This window comes from Equus asinus, chromosome 2 (genome assembly GCF_041296235.1).
Source record: "Equus asinus isolate D_3611 breed Donkey chromosome 2, EquAss-T2T_v2, whole genome shotgun sequence".
Classification (NCBI taxonomy): Eukaryota; Metazoa; Chordata; class Mammalia; order Perissodactyla; family Equidae; genus Equus; species Equus asinus.
The window spans coordinates 189,691,219-189,715,133 of NC_091791.1; the positions used below are offsets into that span (position 1 = coordinate 189,691,219).

The window sequence follows — 23,915 nt, forward strand, 5'->3', positions numbered from 1 at the left end:
ACACAGGCTCAGAGTGAAGGGGTGGAAGACGATACTCCAAGCTAATGGCAAACAAAAAAAAGCTAGTATTGCAATACTTATATCAGACAAAGTAGATTTCAAGATAAGACAAGTGAAGAGAGACAAAGAGGGGCAGTATATAATGATCAAAGGGACACTTCATCGAGAAGAAATAATGATTATAAATATCTACGCACCCAACACAGGAGCACCAAAGTTCATAAAGTAACTATTAACAAACCTAAAGGAATGTATTAATAATAACACAATAATAGTATGGGACCTGAACACTCCACTCACGTTAATGAACAGATCACCCAGACAGAAACAAGAAAACAGTGGAATTAAATGAAAAGCTAAACCAGTTGGACTTAATAGACATATATAGAACACCCCATCCAAAAACAGCAGAATACACATTCTTCTCAAGCGCTCACAGAACATCCTCAAGGATAGACCATATGTTGGGAAACAAAGCAAGCCTCAATAAATTTAAGAAAATTGAAATAATAACTAGCATCTTTTCCAATCATAATGCTATAAAGCTAGAAATTAATTAAAAGAAAAATGGTGAGAACAGGACAAAGATGTGGAGCCTAAACAATATGCTATTGAACAAGCAATGGATCATTGATGAAATTAAAGGAGAAATCAAAAAATATCTAGAGACAAATGAAAGTGATAACTTACCATACCAACTCATATGGGATGTAGCAAAAGCCATATTAAGAGGGAAATTCATCACAATACAGGCTCACCTTAACAAACTAAAAAAACCCTAAATAAGCAGTCTCAAACCACATTTAAGAGAAGTAGAATAAGAAGAAAACCCAAAGCCCAAAGTCAGCAGGAGAGAAATAATAAAAATCAGAGCAGAAATAAATGCTATTGAAACAAAAAAGGCAGTAGAAAGGATCAATGAAACAAAGAGCTGGTTGTTTGAGAAGATACATAAAAGTGACAGACCCCTAGCCAGACTTTGAAAGAAAAAGAGAGAGAAGTCTCAGATAAATAAAATCAGAAATGAAATAAAAATATATGCCACAGAAATACAACAGATTATAAGAGAACTACAAAAAATTATATGCCAACAAAATGGATAATCTAGAGGAAATGGATAAATTCTCAGACTCTTACAACTTCCAAAAACTGAATCAAGAAGAAAAAGGCAATCTGAATAGACCAATCACAAGGAAGGAGATTGAAGCAGCATCAAAAGCATCCCAAAGAATAAAACCCCAGGACCAGATGGCTTCCCTAGGGAATTCTACCAAACTTTCAGAAAGTATTTAAAACCTATCTTTCTCAAGCTATTCCAAAAAATTAGGGAAGACGGAGCACTTCCTAACACATTCTACAAGGCCAACATCACTCTGATACCAAAGCCTGACAAGGACAACACAAAGAAGGAAAACTATAGGCTAATATGGTTGATGAACTTAGATGCAAAATTCCTCAACAAAATTTTGGCAACCTGAATTCAGCCATACAACAAAAGGATCATACATCATGATCAAGTGGGATTTATGCCAGGGACACAGGGATGGTTCAACATTTTCAAATCAATCAGCATGATACACAACATCAACAAATTGAGGAATAAAAACCATTATGATCATCTCAATAGATGCAAATAAAGCATTTGACAAGATCCAGCAGCCACTTATGATAAAAACTCTTAACAAAATTGGAATAGAAGGAAACTACCTCAAAATAATAAAGGCCATATATGACAAACCCACAGCCAACATCACACTCAATTGGCAAACTAATAGAAATTATTAACAACTACGGTAAAGTTGCAAGGTACAAAATCAACTTACAGAAATCAGTTACTTTTCTATACTCCAATAAGGAACTTACAGAAAGAGAAATCAAGAATACAATTCCATTTTCAATTGCAACTAAAGAATAAAGTACCTAGGAATAAATTTAACTAAGGAGGTGAAAGACTTATACAACGAAAACTATAACACATTACATAGAGAAATTGATAATGAAATAAAGAGATGGAAAGAGATTCCATGCACATGGATCAGAAGAATAAACATAGTTAAAATGTCCATACTACCCAAAGCAATCTACAGATTCAATGCAATCCCAATCAGAATCCCAATGATGTTCTTCACGGAAATAGAATAAATAAAACTCATATGGGGCAACCAAAGACCCAAAATTGCTAAGGCAATCCTGAGAAACAAGAACAAAGCTGGAGGTTATCACAATCCCTGACTTCAAAATGTACTACAAAGCCACAGTGATCAAAATGGCATGGTACTGGTACAAAACAGGCACACAGATCAACAGAATAGAACTAAAGCCCAGAAATAAAACCACACATCTACAGACAGCTAATCTTTGACAAAGGTGGTAAGAACATACAATGGGGCAAAGATAGTCTCTTCAATAAGTGATGCTGGGAAAACTGGACAGCCACATGCAAAAGAATGATGGTATACCATTATCTCACGCCATACACAAAAATACACTCCAAATGGATCAAAGACTTGAAGATAAGTCCTGAAACCAATAAAACTCTTGGAAGATAATATAGATAATGCACTCTTTGACATCGAACTAAAAAGGATCTTTTTGAATACCATGTCTTCTCAGACAAGGGAAACAAAAGAAAAAATAAACAAGTGGGAGTTCATCAGACTAAAGAGCTTCTGCAAGGCAAAGGAAACCAGAATCAAACCAAAGAGACAACCCCAAAATTGGGAGAAAATATCTGCAAATCGTATATCTGACAGGGGGTTAATCTCCATAATATATAAGGAAGTCACACAACTGAACAATAAAAAAACAAACAACCTGATCAAAAAATGGGCAGTGGATATGAACAGTTTTCTAAAGAAGATATACAGATGGCCAATAAACACATGAAAAGATGTTCAACATCACTAATCATCAGGGAAATGCAAATCAAAACTACACTAAGATACAACCTCATGCCTGTTAAAATGGCTATAATCACTAAGACTAAAAATAACAAATGTTGGAGAGGGTGTGGAGAAAAGGGAACCCTCATACACTGCTGGTGAATGCAAACTGGTACAGCCACTTTGGAAAACAGTATGGAGATTCCTCAAAAATTAAAAATAGAACTATGATACAACCCAGCTATCCCACTATGGGGTATCTACACAAACAACTTGAAATCAGCAATCCAAAGTAACATATGCACGCCTATGTTCATTGAAGCACTATTCACAATAGCCAAGACATGGAAACTATCCAAGTGCCCATGAACTAATGATTAGATAAAGAAGATGTGGTGTGTGTGTGTGTATATACATACATATATATATATATATATATATATATACACAATGGAATACTACTCAGCCATAAAAAAGACAAATTCATCCCATTTGCAATAACATGGATGGTCCTGGAGGGAATTACGCTTAGTAAAATAAGCCAGACTGAAAAAGACAAACACCAGATGATTTCACATGGACAAAGAAAACAGTTCAGTGGTTAACAGGCAAAGGGGGTTGGGGGGTGGGCACAGGGGGTGAAGGGGAGCACCTATGTGCTGAAAGACAAGAAATAATGTACAACTGAAATCTCACATCAATGTAAACTATTATGAACTCAATTAAAAAAAACATAAAAAAAACCTTCCAATTTAGACTGTGCAGATCAGCTCGTATCTACAGGAAAGCTGTAGATTAGCTTTACTAAAGCTTTTGGGGAAATACTGACAAAATTAAGCATGTTCAAATAGTCCACTGGAAGGTAAAATGTTTGGAAAGTACCTCATATAAAGCACAATAAATTAAGTGGAAATAATGAATCTGTGAAAAAGGTGGAAGGAATCAAAAGGCCTCTGTATGAATATTCACAATGGCCACACGGAAGACATGGGAGAAAGAGTAGATATATGCTTATATCAAAAAGTTATAGCAAAGCCAATGAAATTTTTAAAAAAATCTACAAATGTTGCACAAAAAATTGGACAAGCACTTAAAAAATAGCAAGAGGCTTGTTAGTGAAAACACATTAGCAGAACTAAGTAACTTTACCTAAGACTCTGAGCAGAAGATACTAGGTGAGCTTAAAGGAATGTAATAAATATCTTAATCTGCTTGTTCATATCTAAGATTACAGGAATTCCAGCTTTCTCAACAGGATACGGACAGGGTCTGTGACCTGGGAGGAGTCTCTATATGCTCACTATAATTTTTGTTGAAGGATTTCTTTGTTTTTACTAAGGTCTTCCTTTAGTAATTCTAACACTATTTGGGAATTAGATTGGTCATGTGCCCCATGAGTAAATAAGTCTGATAAGCAAGCACCCTCCGTCTGCAGCATACACAACACTGCAAAATTCTGCCTTGACATTTATTAATAGTGTAATTACCATGACAGCCACCCATTTTTAATAAGCATTGTAATGACCCCATCAAACATTATTAAGACCTACCAAACTCAAGGCTGATGTTTTGGGAGGAGTAGAGGCGGGTGAGAAAATGATGCCTGATGAGACTTAGTTTTCTTCCAGGGCTCGCCTCGCTACCAGAATTCCACTAGTCATCCTAGTCCTTTTCCTAAACTCTGTTATCCGGAAGGCACGTTGATGGGTCTAGCAAAAATGAACTCAAACAACTCACTGTCAATCATTTTTAACTGTGCAGTTTATAATTCTTCTTTCTAACACAGGTAAATTGTATTTGGGGAATAAATTGATAACATGTCACCCTAATCTCCCTCTAATATCTCAGGTGAAAATGTAATAAATAAATCTAACAGACAGGACAAAAAAAAAGTCATGGCCGGGTTCTGAATACAACGAAATGCAGCCATCTACCTAAGTGAAATTAAAGTGGGGAATATGTTTCAGAAAGAAGAAGGCTTACAAAATGTTTAATGGATATTGGAAAAGATTTGTCTCATGTGTGAACAATGCTGCACACATGAGAACTTATTAAGCTAATGCTTCTGAATCTAATTTCTTTTTGAATTAAAAATAAGTTTTAATCAAACCCTAACCTTTAAAGTTGTATGACCTCTATTACCCTGTGAGCAATACACTCACGGCTGAGAATAAGTGGAAGAAGCAGGGAAACAGATCCTCAGAATATTGTTTAAACGCTCTCAAGAATCTCAAGGTAACAAATATATTCGAGTATGAGAACTTTAAATTCTGTGAACCAACATGTTTTTATGTAGGACACACTCTTTTCCTCCAAAGATGATCTAGGGGCTGCTGGTGAGGGGCCATTGCTTCTTGGAGAAAGCAAATGAAGCAGTATTAGCATTAAGAGAATGACAACTTTCATCAGTAATTCTGATGTCCTAAAATTATAATTTCTTTATATTATATCTTACATAAATGACAGATAATCATTCCCCGGTTTGAAAACACTGGCAGTAAAATTTCAACCCAATCTGACAGCCCATCTTTCAAATTAAGCTCTCATTTCTCCTCTAAACCCACCACCTTAGTCACTAATCCTCCAAATTACATTCACTTCATCTCTCTTCTGTGCCTTAAACCAAAGTGCTCACTCATTATGGAAAACCTTTGGCCTTCCCCCATACTTATTTAAACCCTACTGTGTCAGGAACTCTGAAGGGTCTGATATTTCCCCTATTTGTTGGCTAACACGTTGGCTTTCCACAGTTCCACGTATGCAGAGAAGACATGAGACTCCTGGGTCAGAGACAAAAGACTTTATTACTTACGTCTCAGATGGAGGTGTGCACCTCACGTTTTTGTAAGTTCTCCTTCTCCCTCAAGTTCCACGGAGCTGATGTAGCAGCAACCCACGTGAATGCTATACACACAGTCATTTGTGACACACCTAAGGAATCTTGAGCTTAGGAAACTTCCAATCTTAAAGTGCTAGCAAACTTGTCCAATCTTTGCCCTTGTCTTGAGGGAGACATTACCTTTATTACCTGGTCAGAAACAAATCCGCCTTCTGCCCTGGAGGCAGACACTGTCTCTAATATTCAAGTCTGTTTGCTACACAAACATCCTTGAAAAAGAGAGTTCAGGACAAAAACTGCCAAAAGACATGTGGAAACGCCAATGTCACTTAAATCGCACCCTTCAGACTACAAGGTAAACTCTGCTTCTTTAATGACAAAAGGCCACAGTTACCTCTCATGCACTACATTTTCTGTGCCATTTGACACATCATTCCTCTTATGTTGCATCACTTAGGTCATTTACCTTATTGCTTAACACGTATATTCCATTTCAATGAATTAAATATTTCATGTCTCTTTAACTAGTTTAAACTCAATGAAGGTGCAAATTGTATAATAAATTCCTTTTCAGCCTCACAAAATTTAATGCAACTATATTTTGAATAGCCACCCAAAAATTTGCTGAATGAATGAAGAAGAGTGAAAACTTATTTTTTAAATGTTTCATCCTAAACAACATGTAAACAAATGGCAGTGAAGATTAACCTGAGAGTTTTATTCTATCAAGTTTGGGGGAAAAAAATTAGAACACGGCACCAATGTTCCCTACGCTATTGCCTATCCTTATAAGTTTCAGTCAACTTTATCTGGTATCTAATATCAAGGAATGTCAATTCTTATGAAGAATTAAAGAAAGGTGTGAATATAAATCTATCTTAAGATTTAGAATTGACAATAATCTTCCGATAAAATTTGGAATGAAGTTAGTTTTGATTTTTAGGAGCTTAATAATAGGAGCTCCAAGGCAAAATTTTCAAATCTATATTTTATGAATTAACATATCAAATTATATATACACATAGTTTAGAAAGCCAAATAATTATACAAAGCACAACCTCACGTATTTCTAATAGCCAGAGGTAATGTTCTCTAATGCATCTCTTAACCACGCTTGGTTTTGCCTCCATATTTCTAAATGTTTGACTGCTATTTATAGATTTTTTCCCCCTACATTTTCACTTGTCTTACTTATGTCTTCCTGTTGAAGGGAGGTCATTAGCTCTATTATATTAACCCTGTCCCATTCTCCTTACATCCATATCATACTTTTGGTTAAGTCAAATGCTGCTGCTATTATTGACTATGCAAGTATCTTTCACAGCTGAATCTTGCAATGTATTTCAATTACTTTTCATTTCATACAACTTTTTCTTTGCCTTCTGTTCATAACATCCACATTTTGTTTCCTGAATTTTGTATGCATCTATTATTAATACATTATAATTAAGCTTTCCAAAGGAGGTGTAAAATTCCTCTCTAAAACAACAGGTGGCCCACAAGTTGCATCTCTTACTTGAAAGCATCCTTCGTGAAGCCCCTTCCTCACAGCTTCTGTCTGTCTTGGTTGCTCTTGAGGCCCAATGAGCAGCTGCCAGCATGCCATCTTGCTGCATTCTCATCCTGGAGTTCCCTTCTATATTCTCCTACACACAATCTCCCTTTTTTACCATTATTATTATTATTATACCTCTTCCTCTTTATTAATTTCTAGTCTTGGTGGAATATTTGTAAAAGTAGTGTCCTGATAAAGAGAACATAGCAGAAAAGATTTGGAAATCTTATAGGTCTAAAAATGTCTTCCTTCTTTGATGTTTGAAAAAAAACGTCTGGCTATGTAGAAAATTCTGGTTTGGAAATAATTTTCCTTCAGAAGTTCAAAAGCTTTACTCAATTGTCTTCCAGCACCCTAATTCTAGGGAGAAGACCTGTGCCATTCTGATCCTAGTTCTTTATGTGTGACTATTTTAGCAAAAGAGAAAAACTGGAAACGTAAGATCTTCATTTTGCTCATATTGTTTTGAATTGCATGTTGATGTGTTTTGGTGTGGATTTTGTTTACTCCATTGTGCTAGACACCCAGTGGGACCTTTCTAATCGAAAACATATGCCCAGCTATGATGGGGAATTTTCTTAAGTTTAAGAAAAATAATTCCTTCACCTCTGTTTTCTCTGTTTGGAATTCTCATTCAAATGTTAGATCAGCTGGACTAGTTCTCTAATTTTCTTCTCTTATCTTTCTTACTCCGTCACTTTGCTTGTTAAATTTTGTTTTACTCTCTCTAAGTTCTCTTCAAATTTATCTTTTATCCCTTATATTCATTTTTTTTTTTTAAAGATTTTATTTTTTCCTTTTTCTCCCCAAAGCCCCCCGGTACATAGTTGTGTATTCTTCGTTGTGGGTTCTTCTAGTTGTGGCATGTGGGACGCTGCCTCAGCATGGTCTGATGAGCAGTGCCATGTCCGCGCCCAGGATTCGAACTAACGAAACACTGGGCCGCCTGCAGCGGAGCGCGCGAACTTAACCACTCGGCCACGGGGCCAGCCCCCCTTATATTCATTTTTATGTTATCATTTTTAATATTCTAAGACTTCTCTGAAAAGTCCTTGTTTTCATTTTCTTGTCCTTGTCACATAAATGCGATATTTTCTCTGAGAATGTTTTGTCTGAGAATACTAATTATAAATATCAGTCATTGTGTTTTATTTTATATTTTGGCCCCCTGAATTATCCTTGTTTCCTGAATTCTTTCTCCCATTTCTTTGTCTTGGTTTCTCTCGTTTTGTTAGAAGACTGTCTCAACGTCCGGATATCTGGTAGTATACGCACAGCTAGGAATCAGCTGGAAAAGAGCGTATTGGTAGCTCTGCTGATCAATAGTAGGCTTCATTGTGAGTGCATTAGCTGGGCTCTTTCACCAAGGCCCCCACTTGTCAGGATCTGTAGCCCTTTTACCAGAGTTCATCAGTTTTCACAGACAGGAATTCTCCAATATTCTGCCAGGAAGGCATTCCAAAACCAAAGGCGAGAAGGGACTGTGATGAGTATGTAAACTTCCACTTAATAGCCCTGATTTAACAACAGTATGTTGCCTCTTGTTTTTGATGATTCCAGGTTTCTTAGCTGAAAGTTTCTTTGGTTCACCATGTCACAAAAATAAATTTCTAGTCGTCTATAGGGATGGACTGGTGGGGGAAGGGAAGTGGTTAGGCACTGAATTGTGTGAATGTGGCAAGAGATCTGGGTGTGTAACTCTTCTTATCTAGAACACTTTCAACCAGCTCTTCTGTTTTTAGACTAAATTACACTCTCACTCTAAAAGCCAAGTAGTGTCTCCGATTCCTGAGCTTTTGAAGGATTCTAGAGCGTGCGTAAGCCTAGTTCTGTCTTCCACACTGACAGCTTTGATTTAACCTTTTCTTAGTAGGCTGAGCAGTAGTCATTGCCTGATCTGAATCTTTTCCTTCAAAATTGTTTTTCTGTCATCTCCTGTCCCATTTTCTCTAAGCTTCTTGATAGGTGTTTTTGTTGGTGGTGTTGTTACTATCGTTTTCTTTACTACTGTTTGAGCACGGTTTCAGGGAGAAGACATGAAGAACGCACATGTTTAAAACATCAGGTTTAAGTAGAACTAATTCGACTTGTTTCTCTTAAACACATAGCTGCTAGCTTTCAGACTCTCAGAAGCTATTTCTCAGCAAAAGAAGAATTGTAGTTAATTAGCTTTTGATCAGAAATATTTGCATAGTGACTAGGTCAGATTTTAGGAAAAAACCATTATGTGGTTATGAAATCTGCTTGTTTATAAATACACTTTTATTAAGGAATTATACTTCCCAGAACTCTTGGAATGCTTTTATAATTCTTAACAAATAAAATGATAGATTATATAAATTGAAGAACATAGTTATATTTTCTCAAAATAGTATCACAGAGAAAATTGCATTCTTGATTGAAATAGTACAAAAACCCAAAGTGGTAGTTGTTTTATAAAACCTACATAGTCCAATTTTTCTACTACAAGAAATTTTAGAAAATTATGTGGGAAGAAACTGCTAGTTCAGATTAATAAATTTTACTAAATAGATCAAAATATTAATATAGTGTCACAAATGTTTCAAAATATCTATCTAATAAAAATCCCCTCATTTTATATCAATCAGCATTTTAGCAGGTTCCTCTTCTGAAACTAAATTTTGTCATCTAAATACTAAGGAGTTAGCAGTCCATTTTATTTTAGGCAGGTATCAGCTGGAAAGCCTAGAAACTTACGATGAGAACCTGGAGTTTAATGAGAGAGACATCTCACTATTATGAAAACTCTCCAAGACTACTGATGGCCATAAAATTAACACTTTATGGGACACTTTTTAGAGATGACCTATCACAAGGGATTCAAGACTACATTCTAATGCTATTTATTAGGATTTTTGTTAAATCCAAGCCACAGTGTGCCTCGGTTTGCTGTTGCAAATATAATCCTGACCTGCATATTGTTTTGTATTTTGTATTCTCTGCCCATCCTGTGTTTCAAGTTCTACTGATGTGGATGAAAGTTCCACCTGTGGAACCAGTTTCAAAAGGAAATGGAAATCTCCATTCCAAGTGCTTTGGTGTGGATTTTGCTCCAAACAGAAAAATTGCTCCTATCGTTTTTTAACATTTTCTAAAATAGTTAAAGCAAAAATACCTGAAATACAGTTGCTCACTTATTTGTGGTCTATAAAAATGAATATCTATTCATTCAAGCAGTCCAATAACAAATAAGAAGGCAAGCACAGATGAAGCTTAAGACCGCAATCCAAAGTTAGACACCAAGGTTGCCGAACTTAAACACAGTGTTAATGTGCGAGTCATGTTCTTATCAACAATGAGAGAACCAGTTTTAAATGACAAAGATTCACATAGAGAAAACATACTTGAATCTAAGAACTGTCATCTTCAATCAGGCTACGTCTGGAACACATGGATTGCTCAAGTAGGCCCGCTTGTCTCCACTGTGAAATATTCCTATCAGTTAAAACATGTTCGAAAATATACTATCTGATGAAATTTATTTATCCAAACCTTTAAGGATAGGCACAACTACTTAAAATGTGTGTCTAGATCCTCATAAGAAAGATCTTCTCTGGAGCTGAAGGTAAGGCATTCCCTGGAAAATGTATATTAGAGAAATGTCACATTTATTCATAGAGTCTATAATCTACCATGTTATTTTCTCAAGTGTTATAATTTTGGACAGCCTTCTAATAAGTCCTGACCACCAAAAAAGTACTGAAAAGAGTACTTCACTGTGGTATGCATCACAGTGACCGTTCACTTAAACAGCACAGAACGAGGTACTTGTCAAGTCCAAGTTGTGTGGGAAGAATCCCACAGGAAGTCACAGAAGAAGAAGGGAGCAGAGCTCACGACTTCACGCACGGCTGTGTGAAGGCGACACAAGCCTTAGGAGACTAACAGGGCTTGGGGAAGCTGGAGGGAGCAGAGCTGTCATTTCCATCAAAGTGTGCAGAACTACAATGCTGGGGCACGCGTGAGCGTGGACAGCAAGAGATACGAACAGATAGAAAAGCATGGCTCTAATGCAACAGAGCACTGAAAAGGCTGGGGAGCAAGAGGAGGAGAGAAGATTTTTTAAAGTCCTTAAAAATGTCATTTCCCCCTTTGTGTTTGATTTTTAAGTCAGCAATACATTTTTTATTTTTAAACGATTACCATCAAACCTATCGCGGTGGCAATGCAAGTCACCATCTCTTATTTAAAACCCTTGGGGACTGTTTTTCAGAATGTTTCAGGTTTCAGAAAGATAACAGAGTCCATATACCATGTATTACATAACACACCCAGCAGGCTCGGTGGCAATGCTGAGTACTCAAACATGTTATATCCTGAGGAAAACACAGGATTCTTCATACAAAATAGGGTAAATATTTTTCTATTTATCTATTCAAGTCTTTTCACGTCAGATGATGCCACCAAACTAGTTCACATCAGGTTTTGCTGAAAAAAGTTACCAATAAAACCCAACAAAACAAAGCAAAACACACCCATTCTATTTTCAGAACTTTTTAGATTTTAGAATTGTGTTTAAGGTATTGAAGTTGAAAATTTTAAAATTTCATCACCAAAACTATAATAACCAAAAAAGCACAGGGATGTACTCTAGAAAGTTATATTATAGAAGTGTTTAATTCATTTAAATTAAGTTTAATTTAAAATTATGTATGAACAAAAATACCAAAAATAGGAGTTTTTTTGGGAAAAAAGTATATGTAATTGGAAATATTTGATCAGGACAAGGCAGGTCAGAGGGTACCCTGTGCCTGGGAAGTGTAGGGGTAAGGCCGATCTGTGCAACAACACAGACAGGGAGAGAACAGCCTGTGGGATGCAGGGGCCTGAGTTATGCCAAGGGATGCCTACGGGCTAGAAAATGCTAGAGGGAATGGACATGGACTTCTCTCTCATCCTTTCCAGGAAGGGAGCAAGCGCCTGAATGTGGAAGGTGACTCGCAAATGTAGCCGTGTGACCCAGTTCTCAGTCACCTGCATAATTACATGAGATTCAGCGCAGATCTGATAAATAGATCACATATAATTCCAATCACCTTCCTATCTATGCGACGCTCCTCCTACACTGAAAGAGAAGGAAAGAGGGGAGAAAGAAAAATAGATAGAAAAACAGGAACTCTTCACCTGTTCCTTATGTCTGAAAAACTTTAAGAACAGAAAAAAAAATCCTTTTATCCTAACACTAGAGAGTTAACATATAAATGCAAGTTCCCAGAAAAGACAACGGGGGTGATAGATAAGCCTGTTCAAAAGACCAAATGGAATGCAGGCCCTTAATTTGTCTTGGTGGAGAAGAAAGTAAGGGGACTAAGAGGATTTTAAATGTATGTGCTAACAGCAACACGTGGGAAAATGAGACTAAGGACAAAAATAAATCAACAAACACTTTCCTTCCGGGGTGCACAGCATTGCCCAAGGTACTGATTACGTTCAACAGAGTTGGACCAAAAACAGACTCTCCACAGAGAGTTTGGTCTTTCACAAGCCAATTCAAATAGCTTCACTTATATGATGTGCATTTAAAAAATAAGAATAGCTGAAATCTCACGTGGGTAGTTAGTGAAACAAGTTACAGTACGTACAGTATGATCTTTTATGCAAAGATGAACATGCCCTTATAAACTTATATAAAGGTAAGTATTACATTCAAGACTAGCAGTTATTGGTGGAATTTTAGTAATGTGTACTATCTTATTAATCCAGTTCTTAGATATTCTAAAATGAATATGCATTATTTTATCATAAAAATTATGAAAGTTTCTAATGGTGATTCTTTCTTCAGGAAATACGCTAAATGAGCTATCATTACTTTATACACTTTTCTTTCTCAACTAAGCAGAATTTATTTTTTGGAATAAACCAAAGATTTTCTCAATAGAGGTAAACAATAAAAAATAGATCTCAAGTTGCAGGACAGAAGAAATCCATGATAGACTTGCTCATAGTTTTCTGAGAAATTTACTTACAGTACACGTCCACTCTGATTGACTTTATCGCTGGGGACCCCAAGCCATTCTCTGCTTTACAGTAATACCGGCCTCCTTGGTGTCGCTGAATGTTTGTAATCCTCAAAGTCTCATTGAAGACACTTGAGTCTTGGAATCTGTCAGAGGCACTTCCTGCTGTTTTGGTCCACCTGATCTGAGCAAGCATCAACAAAGATTGTTACTTTAGGTTGGTTTTCTCACAGAAAAATCAAATAGCAATTACTCATTTCAACAGTATGCTTTCAGAATTGCTACAATGCTGTTCCTGGCAAGTTATTGAAAATGAAAGAGAAAAGTTTATACACACAACTGAATCATAAAACTTGATATGCGACGTCATCATTGTATAGTGGATGTAATTCTAATGCAATGGCATAGAACTCAACTTAATGGTAGCTTAATCAGTGTGGAGGGCAATATAAATACAATATAAAGGGAGGTAAATGTAAGTGGTACATTGGATACATCAATTAGTTTCTGTTTTTGTGGACCTTTTAAAATTTTCTTTCATATTTTCCAGACCCTGCGACATACATTTTATTTATTTAGTACAGATACTATAGATAGGCTGTCAATTTCTTTTTGGATGTGCTTCACGGTTTATTCTAAATTTCCTATTTGATTTGGATAATTTGAGCATATTACTATAATGGCTTGTTGAGATTATGTATAATTTTATACACCTGGTTGTTAAAAGTGTTTTGTTTTTTTCTATGTTACCAAGTTATATGTATAATTGATGAGGAAAGAAACTCCAGACATACAAAGAAAATTGTACAGGCTTCCAGGCAGAAGGAACAAACTCTGAATAGTGTGCCCGAGCCTGCTCATTCTCTCACGCTGACTCTCCCCTGCTTTCATAGTAACTGAACCCCAAATTATCCAGTAGGCACATGGCTGCCCAGGACAAAGACAGCACCTCCCAGCTATCCAGTCAGCTGTGGTCTGGCCAGTGTGTTTCAAGTAGAAATGTCCTTATAGGGAAGCAGCGCTTCACATTTTGCTCATTTCGGCACATTTCTGCTGGCTCCCATCTTGGACCACGAGCTGACTGGAATGAAAGTCAAGCACACAGAAGCGACAAAACAGCAGAAATCTGAATCCCTAACATCACAGGGTTGTACCTACTTGACCTGAACTATTTATAGCCCTGGGCTTCGACATGGGAGAGAAATAAAATTCTACTTCATGTCATACTTTTCGGAGGTTTTCTGTGACTAACGGCCAAATTTCATTCTAATTGCTAAGCCTGGAGTGGTACGGGAGGTCAGCTTGTCTTCAGGATTCTCATCTCCAACACTAAAAGCTCGCAAACAGTGGACGAGCACCTGGATTGACTGAGAAAGGACAGTCTCTATCCCAATATGTGACAGCCAAGATCTCATTCATCTTAATGAGAAAGAAAAACCTCCAGTGATATGCAAACATCCAGTAACCTCAGGGTTCAAATAACCCTGCTGGACAAAAGTACTTGACATAATATTCTAACCACCCAAGGGAGAAACTGGATCCAAGGCCTTGGATTTGGAGAAGATACAGAAATGCATAAATCGGGGAGCAGTCAATCTTAAGTATGTGCATTTAATGAATAAGGATGGTTCACCTGGGTAACATACAGTTTAAGGACTAAATAAAGTTTCTTAAAACCAAAAGGACATAGACTAAGGGGATTTGTAGCATCCTAGCAAAACCTAGGAATTTGGAGCGGGAGCAGGACACAAGGGGGGGAGAAACTCTTCCTGCCTCGGGGGAGCGGAAGGAAGGCAAGGAGAGAAGGAAGTGCTCTAAAATCTTCAACTTCAGGAGAGTTGGAAGTGGAAAGAGTGTGTCTCTATGGGAGACATTTGGCTTACAAATAACAATAGAATCATAAATGTCTGATTAAAATAATAGAAAAAGGTACAATTTCAGTAACAGCAAGGAAAACGAGATAAAGGGGGAAGAGTGGAAAGAACAGAAATTTGACATAATGAGAAAAAAATAGAGCATACTGAAAAGAGGAATATATAATTTTAAATAAATAATAACCATGGGGTAAGATGGAAACAGTTGCATCCATCATAGACTAAATGTGAATAGATTGAATTCTCCCATTACAAGAGTCTATTAGACTGGATTTAAAAGTAACAAGTTTATATGCTGTTTACCAAATATGTATATATAATTTAATATATATATATTAGAACAAGGTGACAATAAAAGATTGGAAGCCAAGACTGGAAAAGAAGGCACGGACAAAGCGGTAACGGGACTATGTAAACTAAAATCAATTAATTAGGAGTGACGATGTGTATATACAAGATTAAATTAAAAAGAAGACATTTGCAATTTAAAATATTAACAGGAAAAGAAGGTCATTACTTTGTGTAACGTTAAAAGTCACAACTGAGAGCAAAAATATATTGTCATTAATTGGTACGCAGTAAAGCACAGAGTAACTAAATTTACAAAACACAGTTAGAAGCAGAATTAGAGAAACCTGCAGTTGCAGTGGAAATGCGAGACATCTCTGAGAACTCGGCAGTTCCAGGCAATACAATTTTTTCTGTTAAGCTAAACAGTAAGTCAGACAAGGAGAAATTGAAAAATATAATCAACATATATAACTAATAAAAAATATGGAAAATCTTCCATCCGTAGAATAACGGATTTTTTTTTCTTATGTCTATTAAACATTACAAAAATTTATCATGTAGTTGGAAGGAGAAAAGCCCAAAACTCTTAATTAATTATAAAAGCAGAGGGAGTGCAGGCTATGTTAGCTGGACTTAATTCAATACAATTATAAATAATCAACAGATGACAAAAACATGGAAATCTAGTCATTGTTCAAAGACAAAATTAAAAGGAAAACTGCTAACTATCTGGAAGTCAATGAACAGAAAACCATTTCATACTAAAATCTAGGAATACAGTGAAAGAAGTTCATAGAGGAAAATATAAACCTTAAGTACCTTTTATATTAATGAATGAATAAATAAGTAAATAAATAAAAGTACTCATCTAACTTATTTTAATTTAATGTAGGTTGCTGGGCTCTGCCCTAAACTACTGTTTGATAATCAATACAAGTAGAACCAATTCATTTTTATTTTTAATTTCTTCCCCTGGAGATTCTTCTGAACCAGCCCGGCATAGGTGAGCAGAATGTGATTGGAGAAACAAGAGAACAGACAAGAAGTACCATGGGAAAAACTATGGCTAATTCAACTCCAGAGCACAGCAATTAGCTCAGTAGATGATCTACACGTATCTGCTCAATGACAACACATGACTTGAGTTGAAACTTGAGGAGGTGGTGGATAGAATGGTGAGGATGTATGCAGCTGTAAGTAAGATAGACAAATTAACAGTGATTTCTAGAAGACAAAAGTTAGATTCTGTCCTATAAAAAGAGCCTGGAGTGCGGCAGGCCAGCGAGGACAAATGGCCCTGCTCAGGGACTCAGGCTCTTCAGCGGTGCCTTCCTTACGTGTGTTGCTTAAGCTCACGGTCCAAACCAGCAGCTACAGACCTAGTCTTCACCTCCTGTTCCTAGAGGCAGGAAAGAGAAGACACACAGGGCCTCCTAGTTGTCTCTGACAGGGAGTTCTAGGATGCTGCTGCAGGACACTTCTGCTTACATCGGAGCTCCAAGAAAGGTGGGAAATGCACTCTTTCCCATGCATGGCAGCTCCCGCCCAGCCCCCTGCTAAAATCTCATGGTTCAATGACTCTGGAAGAAGAGGAGAGGGCACATTTGGGACAACTGCTAGTGCCCACACTGGGAATAAAATATATCCCATGTTCAGATACACTGCATTATTAAATATGATAGTGTTTAGATTCTGTTACAATGACATTAAACAATCATTTTCATTAAAAAAACATGAACAGAAAAAGAAAGATACTACAATTTGGGAAATCTGCTTTTATTGTAACTCTCTGCTTAATCTGAAGAAACAACCCAGCAATCCTCTCAGGTTGCAGAACATGACACTTACCTTAGGGCTGTCCAACTCCCAAGAGAAAATTTTCTACTTTGTTTTTTGATGTAATGATATTTCTGAAACATAACTGCTTTTATAAAATCAGTGTCGACTGAGATAACTTAAGAAACTGTTAAAAATCTGAAGCACAGAGCAAAGCTAGACCTGGCCGAATCCAAAAAAGGATGCTGCATGGATGCTCCAGACTCATGAGGACTGAGACCTTGACAGTGCTCGACTTCAGAACCCCTTTAACTAATGTCCAGTGAATGAGGACTTGTGAATTGAAGCTACTTTCTACCAGTGGCCAAGGAGTTAGGCCACCTATGCTCAGTCAATCTGTAGACAGATCTGAGGTTCATCCTGCCTTGTTTGTACTCTGAAAGAAGATCCCTCATAAGGAAAAGAAAGCCAGAGAAAAGGTAGGCTATGCATCGTCTGAGCTGCTATCATTATCTGAGCAATTTGCCACCAGAGCCTTTGGGAGCTCAACAAAGCCAGTTACAGTGTCAGCCTGAAAGAGTATAAAGGAATATCTTTGATTATTATTATTATATTATTATTATTATTATTATACCATCTATGGGTGATTATAAGTAGGCAGTGTTCATTACAGTTTTGAAAATAAAGGTTATCCTCTTATCCTACACTAATATCAGGGAAAATTACAGAGGAAATATTCTTCTTCTTCTTCTTTTTTGCTGAGGAAGATTGGCCCTGAGCTAACATCCATCATCAATCTTCCTCATTTTGCTTAAGGAAGATTCACCCTGAGCTAACATCTGTGCTAATCTTCCTCTTTTTGCTTGAGGAAGATTTGCCCTGAGATAACATCTGTGCCAATCTTCCTCCATTTCGTATGTGGGTCACCACCATTGCATGGCCGCTGAGAAGTGGTGTGGGTTCATGCCCAGGAACCAAACCCGGGCTGCCGAAGTGGAGCACACCAAACTTAACCACTAGGCCACAGGGTTGGCCCTGAAAGATGTCCTCTTCAAGTTACTCAATACAGGACTCCAGATCATACAGGTTTAATAAATTGTATCAGTCCACCATAAATTATAGCAAAATGTCACAGTCGCTTCTAAACCTACTTTTATAAAAAGAACCACAGGGAGGCTGGCCCCGTGGCCGAGTGGTTAAGTTTGCATGCTCTGCTTCAGTGGCCCAGGGTTTCACTGGTTCGGATCCTGGGCGTGGACATGGCACCAATCATCAAGCCATGCTGAGGTGGCATCCCACATACCACAACTAGAAGGACCCACAACTAAAAATACACAACTATGTACTGGAGGGATTTGGGGAGAAAAAGCAGGAAAAAAAGAAAAGAAGATTGGCAACAGTTGTTAGCTCAGGTGCCAATCTTTAAAGAAAAAAAAAGAAAAGAACCACAATTGTCCGACAAAGCAACAAAATTCTAACCTGAAAATTTCTCTACTGTATGCATAAAACACCATATTATTCTAGTGTACCCAGAGTACTAGAGATCTCTACTACTACTGACATCACTAATACTATTACTAACAACAATATAATTTATGGCTTTAGAAGATTTGTACAAGTTAGAGTGCTATCTGACATGCTCCCAGTGTGATAAGGAAGAATTTCTCAGTGTCTGGACTGCAGATGAGCAGCTTAGGGAAGCAATAAAAAAAAGGGTCTGTGTATCAACAAGGGGTCGTCTCACCAGCCAGAGAACAGGGCTGGGAAGGATAGGGACCGTCATGGTAGATGTGTTGGAAACAAAAGGAAATTACAGGCGGAGCATGTGGGTCTTTCTGAACACTAGATACTGAACACTGCTTTAAAGCAGAGGAAACTTCAGGTTGTCTGATTTTTTTTGGCTGTGGCTTTTCTTCGGATTTAAACTTTGAAGAATTTGCTCATCTCCTGTGCGAATAAACTGTGAGAGAAACTAAATAAATTTCGTGTTTATCATTAACAATGCCAGGCTTCTGACGGATACTCCAATAGGGCCTGCCAGCATCATTTCAAACCAAAGGTAACACAGAGGGCACATCTTGGCGCACATGCTTATAAATACACAGTGTTGTGGCTTAACGTGGGTTGCCACATGGAAAGGTTTTATTTTGCAGCATAATCCAGACATTGACCATGTACTCCAATAACCAATAACAAAATTATACTTCCTTCAAAGTTTACAAAATGGCTTTTATATTTCAGCATCTGATTTTAATCTCACGGCAGGCTTAAAAGGCTGGAACATTTTCTCTCCCCATTTACAGCTCCAGTTCTTCCACGATGGCGTGACTCTGTGCCTCTGCATACCGGGCTCCTTCCAGCCTAAACGTTCTCCGTTTTTCCTTCACTTGCTGTCTAGCTCACTCCCTCTGATCCTCCAGAAGTCATCTCAGCAGAAAGCCCGCCCTCTCCAATGAAGCTGGATTGCATCTGTCCTTTTGTTGCCATAGCACCCTGCAGTTCCCTCCACGAGGGTACTCAGCGCACATTATATAAGTTAGCTATTTGTTTGGAGTCGCCTGACTCCCTCAGATCTCCTTCGTCCTTCCTAAATGTGACCCCTGCGATCCCCGCTTCTCTCGGAGGCAGGTCTTCGGGCTGCGGAGCGCTTTGCTCTCAGAGACAGTCGCGGGAATGTTTAGGGGTTACCCCCCACCCTGCGGCCCTTACCCGAAGTCCTATCCCACGGAGCAGACAGAACAGCCCTCGCCCCTTGCCTCCAGGTGGGACAGGTTCTGAAGCATAATTTACCCTCCAGAGTTCCTTTGCAGGAAGGGGTTGAAGCTAACCTCCAAAGATCACAGCCTGGCCTGGCTCCTTCCCTTTCCTCTCCTGCCTTCTCGCTCCATGAGCAGTTTCTCCTAAGAGCGCTTCCTCAGTAAATCACTTGCACATGAATCCTCATCTCAAGCTCTATTTCTAAAGAACCAGAACTTCTTAAAGTAACTCTTTGGCCTTTAACAAACCGTCAGCCATTACAGCAAGGACTGTTCTTGTTCTTGGCGTCTCCAGCCCAAAGTACCGAGCCTGGGACATACTCATTAACAAAATCGTTGTTGCTTGAGTGGATTCCTAGCACTATATTTCTGCTGACAACACAAACATAAATTAGACAAAACCCCACTCCACCAGGCACCCTCAAGGTAATGGGTTTTAGATAATTGAGATGTTGGCATTTTTATACATATTTCTTCGTATCAAAGTTGAGTCTACTCATCCACTTTCATTTGGAAATATGCACAGAGGGACTCATTAAATTGTAGTAATTTTTTGATGAATTTATATTAATCCATCTAAATATTTTTCTCATTCCTCTTTATAAATATAGGATTCTATTTTCAACACGGGTGGTTGAAGTTAGAGGAAAATATCAAACGATACCTTTCTAGTGTCAAATTTTAAATAGTATTGAATTAGCAATTAGCAGTAGTAGACAGGACAAAAATAAACTTTGATAAATGGGGAAAAAAGTGAATTTATAAAGATAAATTCATTCAAGAAAACCAGTAATATTGGAGAAAAAATAATACAAAAATGAAGCAAATGGATAGGTGATATGAGCTATGAATTTGTTTATCATCAAACCCCCCGAGCTTCAGAACAGACTTAGACTAAATGAATCAGCAGTGCAATGCAGCTGGTCTAAAAATACCCTGCACTGTGCTAAATATATTCAGACATGATCAAAACGTAAACATTTGACTTCGCTTTTTATCATAACCTAAGGATTACAACATTTCACATAAGCCATAGAAAAATAGGAAAAAATGCAAGACATTCTCCAAGTTTTCTCCACAAGGAAATGGGCTGAGATTTGTTTAGCGGCTTCCTCACCGGCCATTCCTTCTTAGTCCCCCTTGGCGGTTCTCGCTCACCTCCCTGACCTCTGATTGTTTGAGTGCCTTAAAGCTCCATTTCCATCTACACTCTCTTCCTGGGTCATCCCTCCAGTACTTTAAACCCCATTAACGTGATGGTAACTCTTAAGATAGTATTTGTAATTCAGGCCTCTCCCGTGAATCCCAGTCTTCTGGCAACACCATCTGCCCTCCAACTCCAGTGTAACATATCCAAAAGGAACTCTTGGTCTCCCTCCAAACCAGCTCTTGTGGTCTTTCCCATTTTAGTTAATGGCAACTCCATCCTTCTAGCCATTCAGATCCAAAACATTGCAGTCATCTTGATGAAAAGAGAATGTCAGTAAAAGCACAAAATCATATTAATAATCTTAGTTCCACAAAAGCCATACCAGATCTGTGATAGACTTTAAAATTTGTATTATAACTTGAGAAGTCCTACCATAGTCATTTACTGAATTTGCACATCAGGGGTCCCCAAGACCACACCTAGCTTTGATGACTCAAAGAGGAATTATGGGACTCATCATATATGGTCATACTCATGGCTGTGATATATTGCAGTGAAATGATACAAAGCAAAATTAACAAAAGGGAAAAGTGTGTGGAGTTTGGAGGAAAACAGGCACATACATCCAAGAATCTCCATCTCACGGAGTCACACAAGAGGCACTTAATTTCCCTAGTGTTAAATTATAACAACTGGGTGAAATGTAATATCGTTCACCAGGGAAGCTCATTGGAAACTCAGGGTCCAAGGTGTCATTAGGGGCGGTCACAGAGGCGCCTTCTGCCTAGCATATACCAAAACTCAGACTCCCAAAAATAAAGCAAATTTTCAGTGTAAATCATCTCATTTGCATAAACAATTTAGGCACAGGGAGCCACTCTAATCAGATAGAGAATGGGGGGACGCTTCCTGAAATCCAGATTCCATGATCCTAACAAAAGGGCCAAGCTTGCAAGCAGGCCTTTCTAAGGAAAGGATTCTCCAGCCTGCTAGGTCAACTCTTTCCACACACATCTCTCGTAGCAGAAGCATGGTGTGGGCCTTTTGAAGAAGCGCCTTCCAAGAGAAGGGCACAGGTCCATTTCTCTCTTTCCCTTTTCCTCCTTGCTGTCGGATATTCAGCCGTGACAGCTGGGGCTCCAGGATCCACCTGAGGTGTGGGCCAACTCCAAGGCAGAAGTCAGGTGCTAAGGATGGGTCCCTCGTGACCATGAAGCCATCATGCCATCTCAGTATTCTCATCATCTAGATTTATTTCCAACACAGAATGCATGCTTATCTTCTTTGAGCAACTATTATTTCTGCATTCAGTAACTAGCAGCCAAACTCAATTTATCATGAAAAAATTAAATTAAGCAAAATATAAGAAATCCATCTTTAACTCATGCAGACTCTATAATAAAAGATCTGTTCTGTTTTTCAAATCTGAAATAATGAAAGTAACAGCCTTGAAGAAACAACTAGAAGAATACAAAGAAATAAATTGCACACATTGGAAATGCTATATTTAAAGCATCCAAAATACTTGATGCCAGCTCACGAGAGAAAAAATAAACTATTGGTAAAAAAATAAATAAATCATTAAACTGGACTTTCACAACGTAATCATCAATATGTCATTTGTATGAAGGGGAAGGTGCTTAATAACCTATAGTATATTCCAAGCATATTTTTGTTTTGTAATTTGAGTAAATAAATAAAGGAGGGTAGTCAAGTTTCACTATAATGTTTCTTCCAGAACTTTAAAAGTTTTCCCTGATTTAAATGTAGCTCCTTTATACTTAATAACCAATATTTATTTTACCAAAAATTTTACAAATTAAGGATTTTTTTCACCCGTTGCTGCTGAACAGCTTTCTATCTTCTTCCTCATAGGTTTCTTGTGGGAATGTTTTCACTCTCATTCTCAGTCTTGCAGAAGGTGAAGCAGTAATGTCTTTAATGATTTTTATAATAGAATGGAATCTAAATTAACAGCATTGCAGACACTGCAGAGTATTATAAATGTAATAAAAATAAATTGCTCCGTTCCTTTCGCTCCAAGACAGCATTCCACTGAAGCCATATTTAAATTTATTCATAAGATAACCAAATGAACTTTTGCCATTTAAAGTATTAAAAAAAAAAAAAAAAGCACACTTACAGAAAAATGACAATGTCTTTTTGCTTACAGGCTTCACAGAGATGCCTGTAATTATGGTATTTTATTATTCTCCTAACAAATAAATTTAGCCAGATTGTGCCCAGTAAATAATTCAGTGCAATTCTATTTCATGTTTTCTAACAATTCATCTAAAAGACAAAGACAAAAGTTCCATTAAACTTGGCCTAAGAACATATTTCGGAGTGACTTATTTGTCCTTCTGCATTTTTCTGGGCACTTGGAACTGGAAGGAAAAATTAACATCTTAATTCCTATGGGTACATTTTTAATCTTATGAAAAAATTTTTCCGTCACATTTTTCCCCTAAAATATTTGAGCAACTTTTAGAAAAACAAGAACAATGACACATTTTACGGACATCTTACATCTTCCAGAGGTGCAAATGACCTTTATTCATAGCTATTGACTTGGAACTTAAACTCCACTCGACACCCAGGTGATGGAAGGCCATCAACTAGAAGACATGCCACACTAAACTGAGGCATCAACAAGAAGGTACACGAAGGGGCCGGCCAGTGGCACAGCGGTTAAGTTTGCACATTCCGCTTCTTGGCAGCCCGGGATTCGCTGGTTTGGATCCTGGGTGCAGACATGGCACCACTTGCACGCCATTGTGGTAGGCGTCCCACATATAAAGTAAAGGAAGATGG

At 37.7% G+C, this 23,915-nt stretch overlaps 1 protein-coding gene across 1 annotated transcript in view; it reads right to left on the minus strand.

The window, feature by feature from the left end:
* The window catches only part of MDGA2 (MAM domain containing glycosylphosphatidylinositol anchor 2), a 780,771-nt gene that overhangs the window by 357,135 nt on the left and 399,721 nt on the right, over positions 1 to 23,915 (minus strand). Inside the window, 1 exon segment of the mRNA XM_044765576.2 lies at positions 13,264 to 13,438. Coding sequence (XP_044621511.1) covers positions 13,264 to 13,438 — 175 coding nt within the window.